Genomic DNA, 11,563 nt, shown 5'->3' on the forward strand with positions numbered 1-11,563 from the left:
TTTTCATCGGTAGCACAAATTCCTGGCATCGATTTAGAGTTCTGCTTTACAAACTGATCCACCCCGAGCAGGACAGGCAGAAAAAGGGAGGCTGCAGAAATTATGTCTTTCAACAGCTTGAGTTTTGCACTACCATGGCCTGTCAGTACGTGGGCGATAGATACTCGTCAACCAAGGATGTGTCTCAGCAAATCTTCTGCAAACTGATCAAGACGCTGGGAAGGTAGACAGATATGCTTTTCTTCCGCTGACTCTCCGTTGGAAACACGACCGTGGGATTGTAGTTACCCTTCCCCCCTCCCAGCCATCAGACTGCAAGAACTTCTTTGAACGCGGTGAAGAGAGTTCCGTCTAACACATCCTTGGAGGGCCGCGAACGATACAACGGCGCTGCAGGTGGGCGATCGACATGAGAAAACAGCCATCTGCATGGAGGCAGTCGAGATGCGCCACAGGACCGACTTTGGGGAAGGAAAACTCCATCCAAGCTCCTTCTTACTCTGCGCACAGGGCCCTCGTTTTTTATACATACCTAATAGTGGCATATAGAAACGGGAGGCTATTTCTAGCCCCTTTTTCATGCTGGCCTTTCTTTTTTTTTTCAAGAGTAGAAAGAAACGTCTTTTGGTGGCAATCAAGGAGACTATCAGCCAGGTTGGTCCATCCATCTTCCCATAAGCTGAGACAAGATGTCAAGCCAGCGAACGTATGTAAAAGAAAGAGCATGGAGGGTTAAGCCCCCTTTTTCCTTTTGCGTCTCTGTAACTTTTGTGTTCCACTAATTCGCAAAGCTTCTTCTGAGTTTCTGTCTGTCACAGCTTGCAGAGAAACCGTAACCCTGGACCTTGTTCGCGTTGGCTGATGCGATGGCTGCGTGAACGCAAAGTGAGCCCTCCACCAGGCTTCAAGCCGTAGCGAGGAAGGCTGTTCCCTTGGCGAGACTGTCGAGCGAGTTATATATGTATAACTATGTCGAAAAAGGATCCGAGGCTATATATCTGGGCTCTGTAGACAGTGCATTCCGAGCGCTGTAGTCACTCCTCGGGAATGGACAAGCTTGAGAACTGCGACTCTTCTTGTAAAACCAGGTCAAACAGAGCGGACTGAAGCCTCTTGACCTGGAAAGCAGCAATAAAGAACCGTCAGAGATGGAAATCTGATGCTGGTTGAACATGTTCGTAGCAGGGAGTCGTTGCTGTGCGACTGCTCGTGGCTACGAAGATAGAAACGTTTCACTGGTCGCTGTTCAGTCGCATAATATATTTAAGAGCTTTCCTTTGCAAGAGTCTTTCAGCATCCTCTTCTACTCCCTATGCACTTGAAAGCAATGTTCGTTCGTTTTGTCCTCCGTTGTTGTTTCGTCCTTGAGGTGGAAGTTTTCTAGGACGTTGAAGGTCGACCCAAACGGCCAACTTCAGGGCCAACTTCAGGGCCAACTTTCAAGGCCGACGACGGGAACTAAACAGAAAACTCCAAGGGCAACGCAGTAGCTGGCTCGTTAAGCTGGATCATGAAGGAGACTCTCGAGTTGGGGAAAGAAAGTCGACAGATGCATAGAAAAGGACGACAGGAGAGGAGCGAGGTCGAGAATAAGTTGAACAGCAACTTGACGTGAAGAAAGACTGGGATCTTTACTACGTGCAGATGTGACTGCAGAATATGAGGCCATGATGGTTTATATTTCTCTTCCGCTGTTGGATACGAAGTCATCTCGTCTCGCCCTCCTCTCTACATAGTATATGTTCACGTCGGCGAACGAAGACCAGAGCAAAACGAGTCTCTCCCCTTACGCACTCCATGCAGCAAGGAAGAGACTGCCGGCAGCACCCTTAACCATTCACTTGACGGAGATGACGGAGAAGGCGGAGAGAAGACAGCAGAGAATGAGAAGAGCTCGATCTGTGGGTCAAGCTGCATCTGCTCTCAGTTATGGACATGGAGTCCGCACAGATGTCCGTCTTCCTCGTGGTGGAGAGAGAAGTGGAACAGATCGCAGAGGAAGAAGAGCAAGCAGATGGCTGAATCCTTCATCAAGCCCATCAGCCGGCCCTTTGGTGGGCTAGGGGCAGCAGTTCGATGTCCGCAGTTGGAGCATCTCCTCCATCATTCCCGCGCCTGGGGGACGACAGCTCGCATTTGCATAGATTAGATCTCCGCGAATGGTCAAGTCAGCCGGAGGGGAAGGCCGCATCCCCTTGACATCCGCTCTTTCTTGACCGTTACCCCGATCATGGCATTTTCGCTTTGCTGGCATGGACGCGGAAGTCCGCATATTTGGCGTGAAGGGGGAGGCTTCTTTTCTATAAAGCCCTTCAAGAGCCAGTTTTCAGATGGGAGGATAAGTCTGGCAGCAAGAAAACAAGGAAAACGCCGGAGATTTGACCTGCCTACACTGCAATCATGATCGGGAACAGCAGTTCACTGACCAGAATAAACGACGAAGGCAAGCAGCTCTACTATAAGAAACATGGAAACCCGGCTGGGCCTCCGATTGTCTTTTTACATGGCCTCGGGGGCACATCTGAATATTACGATCCCTTGATTTCCTCCCTGGGCCTGACAAAGACCTATTCAATTCACCAGCTGGACCTCGAGGGACACGGGCTATCACCTCCATCCGCCCTGTCAACTCCGAGCATCTCCTCTTTCGTTGACGACGTGAAGTGTATATTCTCGTTAGCGGGTATATCAACGGCCTCGCCAGCGATACTAATCGGATCGTCTATGGGCAGCATCATAGCTACAGTATTCGCAATTCAAAATCCCGGACTGGTTCACAAACTCATCCTCCTAGGCCCTCCTCCATGCCCACTTCCTGCGGCGGGGCGCAATGCCACTCATGCCCGTGCTGCGGTGGTCAGAGGCAGAGGAATGTCTGCTGTTGCGGATACGGTTGCCACGGCTGCCACATCAACGTTCACCAAGACCAGGAAACCAGCCGCCTACATGGCGGTACGATCTACGCTATTGAGCCAGAGCCCAGAGTGCTATGCAAGGGCCTGCACTGCCCTGGCTAATGAAACTGGGTCGTTGGACCTTGGGAGCCTCACCTGCCAGACTCTGATCATCACCGGTGATGAGGATAAGGTCAGCCCACCGTCTACATGCAGTGTTATCGCGTCGTCTATACCAAATTGCAAGGCCCCGGTTGTGTTGAAAGAGGTCGGCCACTGGCATGTGTTTGAGGATATAGATGGAGTGTCAAGGTCCATCCGGGCATTTCTGTAGATCCTACAGATGTCTAAAGTTGAATATTTTTTTCTTTTTGGTTGTTTTGCTTGAGGGATTGGTTTATCAGACATGAGGACTACTACAGGATCGGGCTGGGATTTTGGATTGTTTTGGATTGACTGTGGATTTATATCAAATAACAGGATGGATCATCGCTCAATCCCATCCAGACATGGTCTTCATGGAATGAAAACGGGAAGTATTTTGGGTCTATAACTATATCTTTTGGTATGGATATTATGGAAATTTGGTACCTTTGATAGTCTTTAATTGGAATTAATTATTTGTTTTTTCAATATATATTCACCTTTCAAACTGGTTTATCTATATTTATTGACCCTTCCGCCCACATACCAGGCTGTCAGACAAATTGTTCACCGTCGATATGGTAAGCGTACCCTCTCCATCTACCAAGCTAAGGCTCATATAATTGTATAGATATAAACTTGTACTCCTATATCTGCAATTGACAGCTGATGTTCGACTGTCCAAGAGCGATATTGGTTCAATCCCGGTGTGAAAAGCTATTCGGACAGATGGAATAACCACTTATGTCAACTAGAAGGGTGTTCACCAGGTCATCGAAGAGTCTTCTATCAAGCAGTGCAACAACCTGCCCAGGGCGATGATACGGTTCCAGCCGAAGCTGGCATCAGCTGTTCCCTTGGGCATAATATATTAATATATCCCGGGCGAACATATGAAAATAGCTGGTTAGGGGGGCGTACGGCGCCTTTCTTTCACTTCTATGTGAAGGCTGTACGATGCAGCAAGCCGCCGACACCGTCTAACATCGCCGTCGCACTGCGTATGAGCGACTCGCCTCATCTTTCCCCTCCTCAGGCAGGCCCTGCTTGATATATTCGCTGTTATTTTTCTTTTTTGTTCTTCTCGGGAGGTAATTCCTCCTCGGCACCTTCAGTGGTTAATAATCGGCAGGCTTTATATGTGATGAAAGGAGCCAGCCAAAAGCAATATAAATAACTATACATATATGAAAAAACAGAACTGACGGAGGCGTTTGACAAGAGCCAAAATCCCCTCACTCCTGATGGCGTAGAGGAAAAATATTCAACATACAAAAAAGGAACAAGAAGGAGAAGAAGGAGAAGCAGAAGAAAGACCAGGCGTCCTGCCGTCTCTGTATCCCTGGTGTCTTCCTCCACGATCAACCGGGTTTGCCATCGCCATGAGCAGCACGACACACACGAACAAGCGGCTGCCGGTCAGTTGCGAGCCTTGCCGCAAGCGAAAGATCCGTTGTCCACGCAATGGACCGCCGTGCGACACCTGTATACGCCGTGGTCTGGGGATGGCGGACTGCTTCTTCCTGGGCCAGGCGCGCAACCCGCTGAACGCTGGCACGGCGGAATCGTCGAAGATAGTCCAGCAGGAACTCCTCCAGCGCATCCGAAACCTCGAAGACCTGCTCAAGAAGCACGTCGGGGCTCATGCTATCGTCGGTCAGGGCCAGGAAGAGCCTGTGTCGCCGCCGACGACGAACGCTTCCGCCAACACGGAGAGTGATAGCAGGAGCAACAACAGCTTCAGCATCAGCAACAACCACAACAATAACAGCAACAACAACAACAGCAACAACAATTCAGAGCTCCCGCAGAGTCTGCTGCAGAATGTTGGGTCTCTATCGATCTCGCCGCAGGGCCATGTTCGGTTCGAGCCGCAGTCGTCCAAGCTGGACTTCCATCTGGCTCAGATCTCAGCTAGCGAGTATCGCAACCAGGTCAACAGCGTCAACGAGGAGAAGCCCAGCGGATTCCCCTTTGAATGTGATGACCCGGCCTCGAGAGACAGGCTGCTTGCTCGTCTGCCACCCAGCAGATACTGCGATGCCTTGAAGGACACATACTTTCGAGTATTTTCTCCGGTTCGTCAAAACAAAACATCTATAAGATATCAAGATTGTGGATGCTTTTTCTTTTTTGCTAACTGCTGTCTTCGTAGCTATTTCATATATTGCACGATCCTACGTTTGCAGAAGAGTATGAATGCTTCAGACAGGATCCGGGCTCGGTGTCTCTATCGTGGCTGGCCCTGCTCTTCGTTGTCCTGGCCATCGGCGTCACCAGCCTGGGCGACGATGACCCCTTGCTCCCCGATCTGGGACGAGAAACTACTCCCAGTGCCAATATCAGGGTCATCTCAGAGCAGTACCGGTCTGCAGCCATGCAGTGTCTTGCTGCAGACCAGGTGCTGTCTCGACACTCCATGAAGACCTTACAGGCTTTGGTCCTCTTGATCTATGCCCTCACGCATAGCTCGCAGCCATCCTGGGTCCTCATCGGCATGACCCATCATGTAGCCATTGCCATGGGCTGCCATCTAGACCCGGATAACTTCAACCTCAGCCTCGTCGAAGCAGAAGAACGCCGGCGATGCTGGGCTGGGCTGATCATGCTGCATATGATCCAGAAGATTTCTTACCGCAACCTCGACCGCCAGCGTCTGAGTCGTGACGTTCGTCTCCCCCTGGATGCCAACGACCTCAATCTGATGAAGAACAGCGGTCTCACGATGGACCAGCTCCGTCACCCTACCGGTCCTACGCAGATGACTTACCTTCTCTTCAAGTTCCGTCTCTATGACATTGCCTTGGCAATATGTAACGAGATATTTTCTTCGGAAGCATCTCCTGCTGTCATAGCAAAGCTGGACAATGATATCACCAGCCAACAGGAACTGTGGACTGCACGCTATCACTCTGATACCAGTGTCGAGCCGCTGCCCAGCCAGCACTTTGCCCATATCAACATCCTCTTTGGGTATTCTCACCAGCTGCGTTTGCTTCTGCATCGCCCAGCCCTCAACCGCTATCTAACCGGAGACATCAACGACCGCACCCACAGTTCCCGGAACCGCTGTCTCGACGCTGCAAAGGGCCTGCTGTCCATCCAGAAGACCCTTGCTGAATCACCGCAGTATGCGCCTTATAAATGGTACACTGCTGGGTTGGCTAGCTTCCACGCCTTCCATGCCGCAGTCGTGCTCGCCGTGATACTGATGAACCCTGAAAGCCAGGCGGAATATGATGAAATCCATACCCTATTGGTCGACGCGCTGCAGGTCTTCCATCTGCTTTCAAGCAGGAGTCCTTTGTGCGAGAAGGGGATTCCAATTCTTAGTCAATTGCTGTAAGTCAATGTTTGCCCTTATATATACAACCTCCAGCACTAATTTAAACAGAGAAATGGCCTCTCCTCAGCCTCAACATCAGTCCATACCACAGCAGCAACAACCACAGTCACAGCCTGACCTCATGCACACCACCATCCCATCACCGGAAGATACCCCCCTTCCTTTGCTTACTCACGGATGCCCGGTGCCAGAACCAGCATTCGACTTTGCAAACCCGCATGCCGAAGCGATCCAGTCCCAGCTCCAAGCTCAATATTGGGTCACAGCTGGCAGTATCCCATGGAATAACTGGGGTTTCATTATCCATCAGGTATAACCTTGCTGCCTGTCTAATGATAGTAAAACATAGGAGTTCCGGATAGGGTATTCAGGGAGCTGTGTAAAGCAGATATTTGATGTCTCGTTTTGTTTCTTTCGTGTGAAATGTACCACCTGGATGCAGTATATTGGATGAACGACCCCAGAAACGATTTTAGGATGTTTATGACAATTGCACGGAGATGTTGTATTTAAAAGTATGATGATAATAAATCGATCCTACGCAGCGACTTGATCACCTGCTCGAGCAGAAACGAAAAAGCTTCATTAAATTTATGTCATTTCTCTTGAACCGCTTCATCATTCTTGCTTCTGCCGTCTAGTTTACACGGAAAGCGAAACATTCATTTGAAAATTATTTCTTTTCCATTCCGCATGACCACCCCCATACAAACTCCCACTCCAGAAGCGGTGAATGGATGAAGAAGATTGAATAAGGTATCAAAAAGTGGTATGGGGTTGTTTTTAATAAAAGACGTACGGCATGATAGTGGGAGAAAAAAATTCGAAGAAGAATGCCATCGAGAGAGAGGTGGTTGAAGAAGGTATTTCATTCGTTTTATATTTTATTTCCTTTTGCCGTTTAGAAAACAAGGGCGGCACCCTTGGTCTTCTTGTCACCACTGTTTGGTTGAAAAGAGATCGTTAGTATATTGCTTCCATGTACAAGGGATATAGATAATAGAAGAAAACGTACCCAAGCTCGAAGTGCTTGCATCGCTTCAGGGCGAGCTGTGCCTTGGTCTTGCAGACTGTGCATTCCATTCGGAGGACGATCTTCTTGGTGGTCTTTGCCTTCTTCCTGAACACAGGCTTGGTCTGACCACCATAACCACTCTGTTTGCGATCATAACGACGCTTACCCTGGGCGAATAGCGAGGCCTAATGAATTGAAATGAGACTATTCAGTATCTTGTATGTGCGACGGACACTGTTCAAAGGTAATATGATCGTGGGGCTGCTGACCTTGCCTGCCTTGTATTGGGTGACTCTGTGCTGGGTGTGCTTCTTGCAGTCCTTGCCCTTGCAGTAGGTCCGGCGGGTTTTTGGAATGTTGACCTGTTCGAGTTCAAGGGTCAGCCATGCTATTTGAGCACCAACTCATTGTGTGTTGTGTGATTTTATGAAGCTTAGGGCCATCCTAGCGAGTTTCTCAAGCAAGTATCTCCTCTCTAGCGGGCTGCTGAGTGATTTGTTTTTGTTTTTGTTTTTGTGAGTATAGGTTGTGCGTCCATGAAGCTGCCGCCCTTTGAGGAATTGCTGCCATCTCTGGAGATAAAAAGTATCAACCATCTCTGCCGCAAATTTTATTTTCAGCCCTTCCATAGTATTTCCATAGTATTGCACATCGCCTTTCTGATATATCTCCGGGGAAAGCCTTCAATCTTGTCGAAATTATCAAATTATCCAATGCGTTGGTTCTGCGCTTGACGGGGTCGTTTGCCTCGATTGCTCGCTGAGATATCCCCCTCCCACGCTCCGGTATATAAAACAGATACGGCCAGAAGGGAAGAAGGAGTCATATTCTTACCATGGTGACTGATTTTCGCCGGATCACAGACTGGAGTGGTTGTGTCGCTGGTCGCTGGTCGCTGAGTTCGATTGTTCGATGTCGATGTCGATGCGACTTTTGTGTGTCGAATTTCACGCTCGCTTACGTTGTGGAAGCCAAGAAACTAGGCGAATTATGTAAGCACGACATACAAAACATCCGTACAAGCAACATTTCAGCACATATATACATATATATATTAAGAGATATTATTATAGATATAAACGTATGGAGTATTGTAATAGTCTTTATATAATAGCATCGACAGGTATATATCTTGTATGGTGATGCTGTATACACCTGGTAGAGACCTACTTGTAGGCATCTTACATGGCCTTTCCACGTCCTTGTACCTACCTTTTACCCATCTATATCTTCATCTTCGCTTTCGTCTTTTATACATCTATTCCTCTCCATCATCGCCTTTCTTCGTCTTCATCTTCGACATTTTCGGCTTGCTTCTACGTTCACGTGCTGATAAGTCTTATCAGATTCTTGGCGTGGCTCCTTCCGCTCATTTTGTATGTTTGGCAAGTTGAAAGAGAAGAAGAAATAATATAATAGTTGGTTTCTTGACTTACAGCTCCACAGCCTCGAGTTCTACCCTTATACTGTGTGTTTATTCTCTGTAGCAGCTCCATCTTCACCCTATACGCCGCCTTCACCATGCTGATCAAGTATGCTGCTTCTGCCCCTCATACTGTATAAACGCCCTCCCCCCACATCCACCAGCTAACTAGTTTATCAACAGAGTTAGAACACTCACAGGCAAGGAAATCGAGCTGGATATCGAGCCGGACTATAAGGTGCGCCTTTATCTGTATTTGCTGAAACTAGGACAAACATACTGACTCGTGGTCTGCCTAGGTATCCCGCATCAAAGAGCGCGTAGAGGAGAAGGTGGGAATTCCACCGGTGCAGCAACGGTTGATATTTGGCGGAAAGCAGATGTACAGCATTCTCCAGCACCCGTTTGAACTCATTTTTATTGCTAACTGTTTGACCTTGAATAGGGCAGATGATAAAGCTGCGTCGGAGTATAACCTTGAAGGAGGAGCAACGCTACATCTGGTTCTAGCTCTACGAGGAGGACAGTAAGGTGGGAGAAGAAATAAAGCAATTAGAGCGAGTGGAAGAGATATATGAAAAGGAACGAAGTACAGACGAACGAAGACAGCATCCCTCCACGCCACGGTTGACTGGACCAAACAAACCGCAAATAACCCCCCCCCCTCCTCCAAGAAGATTTATCTATACCGTATTCCACTGGCGAAACGGGCTCTAACTTGGGAACGACGGTCAGAATCCCAGATGTTTGCTATTATTTCCTGGCTCTTATCTTATTAGATCTGTTACCTGCATATTCGATATTAGCGAGACAATAAAACTACATTACATTACACCACACGATTAATGGACAACAAATCAAGAGAATTATACCTCCAACTGGCCTCCAGTGCCAGTCTATACTGTCTATGCTCTTTCCATGAATATACAGTGGCTCTTAGAAGGGAATTATTACTAAATGCCCATTATGCTCGGACGTGTCGGCTATTTAATGAAGAACCTCAAGATGACGCAACTATCATTCTTCCACCTGGATCCGGTAGTTAATCCTACTTCTTCCACAATAAAATCATCAGGAGAAATACAGAAATATTTTCTGTGGTCAATTCGAGCAAGACTCAGTTCTGGTAGAGCTGTTTTTCCACACATATATGTATAGACATACATTTATACCTCAGGAGTAACGGAGGAAAAAGGACAAGGATAATGCGGACTTTTACTGACCTTATTTATACCTTAACATTGCTGGTTGGCAGCTGTGTCTTGCATGTAGCTGCACAAAGTAGTTCACCAGCACCAGCTGCTGCACCGCCGCTCCGAAGCCACCAATCTGCGGCAACTCACGGGCCCTTTAGCGGAACAGCGACTGTCTCTGGTGCGTTGATGAATACCGCATTGGGTACGGAGATACCTGCAGGTCCTCCCGCTGCAACCGCCACCACATACCCAAGTGATGGGCAGCTTCATAATCCCCAGCCTGCTCCTTTTGTCCCTGCCGGAGGTCGAGGGACAAACGGGACTCAGCCAGTCTATAACGTCAAGAGTGATTTTGACTATGAATCATTGGTAAGTGGCTGTATAAGCCCTCCTTTTTTAGGAATGAACTGTACTAACGATGAGCTAGGCCCTAGCATTGTATCAAGAATGGATCGAACTAGATCTCTTTCGGTACGGGCTTCAAAAGTTCTCAGAGCAAGAATTCACTGCTGCCGGCCTCACTTCCGAGGATCGATATCTGATCGAGTTCATGGCCGAACAGGAAATCGGCCATGCAACAATGCTCAGTAATATCCTAGGCGCCCAAGCTCCCATGCAGTGTTCATATAACTATCCATTCACCAATGTCCGTGAGTTCGTCGACTTTTGCCAGAAGCTTACTCGCTTCGGTGAGTCAGGGGTATATGGATTTCTCGGTCATCTCAATTCAGGTGAAGCAGCTACGCTTCTCCTCCAGTCCATCACCACTGAGGCCAGACAGCAGATGATATTCCGTCAATTTAACGGCATGTTCCCTATGCCCGTATGGTTTGAAGTCGGCATCCCACAGTCGTGGGCCTGGACATTGCTGGCACCGTACATCAGCTCATGTCCACCTGACCAAACCAGACTTGCCTGGCAAAATTTCCCTGCTCTTCAGATAATCAACCAGCCTAACCCGGCACGCATAAACGGCTCAGCAAGGACAAACGAGACGCTAAGTCCTGGCATGAATACGCTGCGTAGCTCCAACATTACGGCTTCACAGGGCTGCCTCAACACAACCAGTCCATCCACCGACTGTGGCCCAGCAATCACCCAGAACCGCACAAACCCGCTGTCCTATCCTGGCCGTGTTGTTAATCTCTCGTGGGATAGCCCCGGCAAGGCAGTTGGGCCAAATAACAGCTACATCACATCCTCTCAGGCCAAAATGCCGAAATTTGTCGTCTGGGTCTCGCAGCTCAACGTCACATATTCTCCCTTGAAGATGCAGGGGAATAGCTCGGGGTCTACCGTGCAGCCAAACATGGAGACCTTCCAGGGCGATCCAGCAATCAATGGGACAATGTTCATCGCCATTACGGACTCTGATACGCCGTATACGTCGTTCAACCTGTCAATGATCAACCCGCACATTGTTGCTGGTCCAGCTTTGTACCAGGCTGGCTGAGGAGGGTATATATATATTTTGGTTATCAGAAGTATTCTTGGTGTTAGTTTAGTCAAGTAGTCGTGTAATAATATATGGGTGTATTAATATCG

At 48.5% G+C, this 11,563-nt stretch overlaps 6 protein-coding genes across 6 annotated transcripts; 5 read left to right on the forward strand and 1 right to left on the reverse strand.

The window, feature by feature from the left end:
• Positions 1-1,739: 1,739 nt before the first annotated feature.
• MCYG_00307 (uncharacterized protein) lies at positions 1,740-2,063 on the forward strand (the record flags this gene model as incomplete). The annotated part of the gene is made up of 1 exon (XM_002850157.1): positions 1,740-2,063. The coding sequence occupies one exon, from the start codon at positions 1,740-1,742 to the stop codon at positions 2,061-2,063; it is 324 nt and encodes a 107-aa protein (XP_002850203.1).
• Positions 2,064-2,400: 337 nt separating this feature from the next.
• Positions 2,401-3,228, forward strand: MCYG_00308 (alpha/beta hydrolase fold protein; the record flags this gene model as incomplete). Its single annotated transcript, XM_002850158.1, has 1 exon — positions 2,401-3,228. One exon carries the CDS (start codon positions 2,401-2,403, stop codon positions 3,226-3,228), a length of 828 nt encoding a protein of 275 aa, XP_002850204.1.
• A 1,315-nt stretch (positions 3,229-4,543) lies between these two features.
• On the forward strand, positions 4,544-6,767 carry MCYG_00309 (C6 zinc finger domain-containing protein; the record flags this gene model as incomplete). The annotated part of the gene is made up of 4 exons (XM_002850159.1): positions 4,544-5,116; positions 5,194-6,380; positions 6,433-6,694; positions 6,747-6,767. The coding sequence occupies 4 exons, from the start codon at positions 4,544-4,546 to the stop codon at positions 6,765-6,767; spliced, it is 2,043 nt and encodes a 680-aa protein (XP_002850205.1).
• Positions 6,768-7,199: 432 nt separating this feature from the next.
• On the reverse strand, positions 7,200-8,300 carry MCYG_00310 (60S ribosomal protein L42; the record flags this gene model as incomplete). Its single annotated transcript, XM_002850160.1, has 4 exons — positions 7,200-7,325; positions 7,400-7,584; positions 7,669-7,761; positions 8,234-8,300. 4 exons carry the CDS (start codon positions 8,234-8,236, stop codon positions 7,286-7,288), a joined length of 321 nt encoding a protein of 106 aa, XP_002850206.1.
• A 604-nt stretch (positions 8,301-8,904) lies between these two features.
• Positions 8,905-9,352, forward strand: MCYG_00311 (bi-ubiquitin; the record flags this gene model as incomplete). The annotated part of the gene is made up of 4 exons (XM_002850161.1): positions 8,905-8,931; positions 9,006-9,060; positions 9,122-9,204; positions 9,268-9,352. 4 exons carry the CDS (start codon positions 8,921-8,923, stop codon positions 9,350-9,352), a joined length of 234 nt encoding a protein of 77 aa, XP_002850207.1.
• Positions 9,353-10,027: 675 nt separating this feature from the next.
• Positions 10,028-11,471, forward strand: MCYG_00312 (rds1; the record flags this gene model as incomplete). Its single annotated transcript, XM_002850162.1, has 2 exons — positions 10,028-10,387; positions 10,446-11,471. The coding sequence occupies 2 exons, from the start codon at positions 10,028-10,030 to the stop codon at positions 11,469-11,471; spliced, it is 1,386 nt and encodes a 461-aa protein (XP_002850208.1).
• Between the last annotated feature and the right edge of the window lie 92 nt (positions 11,472-11,563).

This window comes from Microsporum canis, genomic scaffold (genome assembly GCF_000151145.1).
Source record: "Microsporum canis CBS 113480 supercont1.1 genomic scaffold, whole genome shotgun sequence".
NCBI classification, from domain to species: Eukaryota; Fungi; Ascomycota; class Eurotiomycetes; order Onygenales; family Arthrodermataceae; genus Microsporum; species Microsporum canis.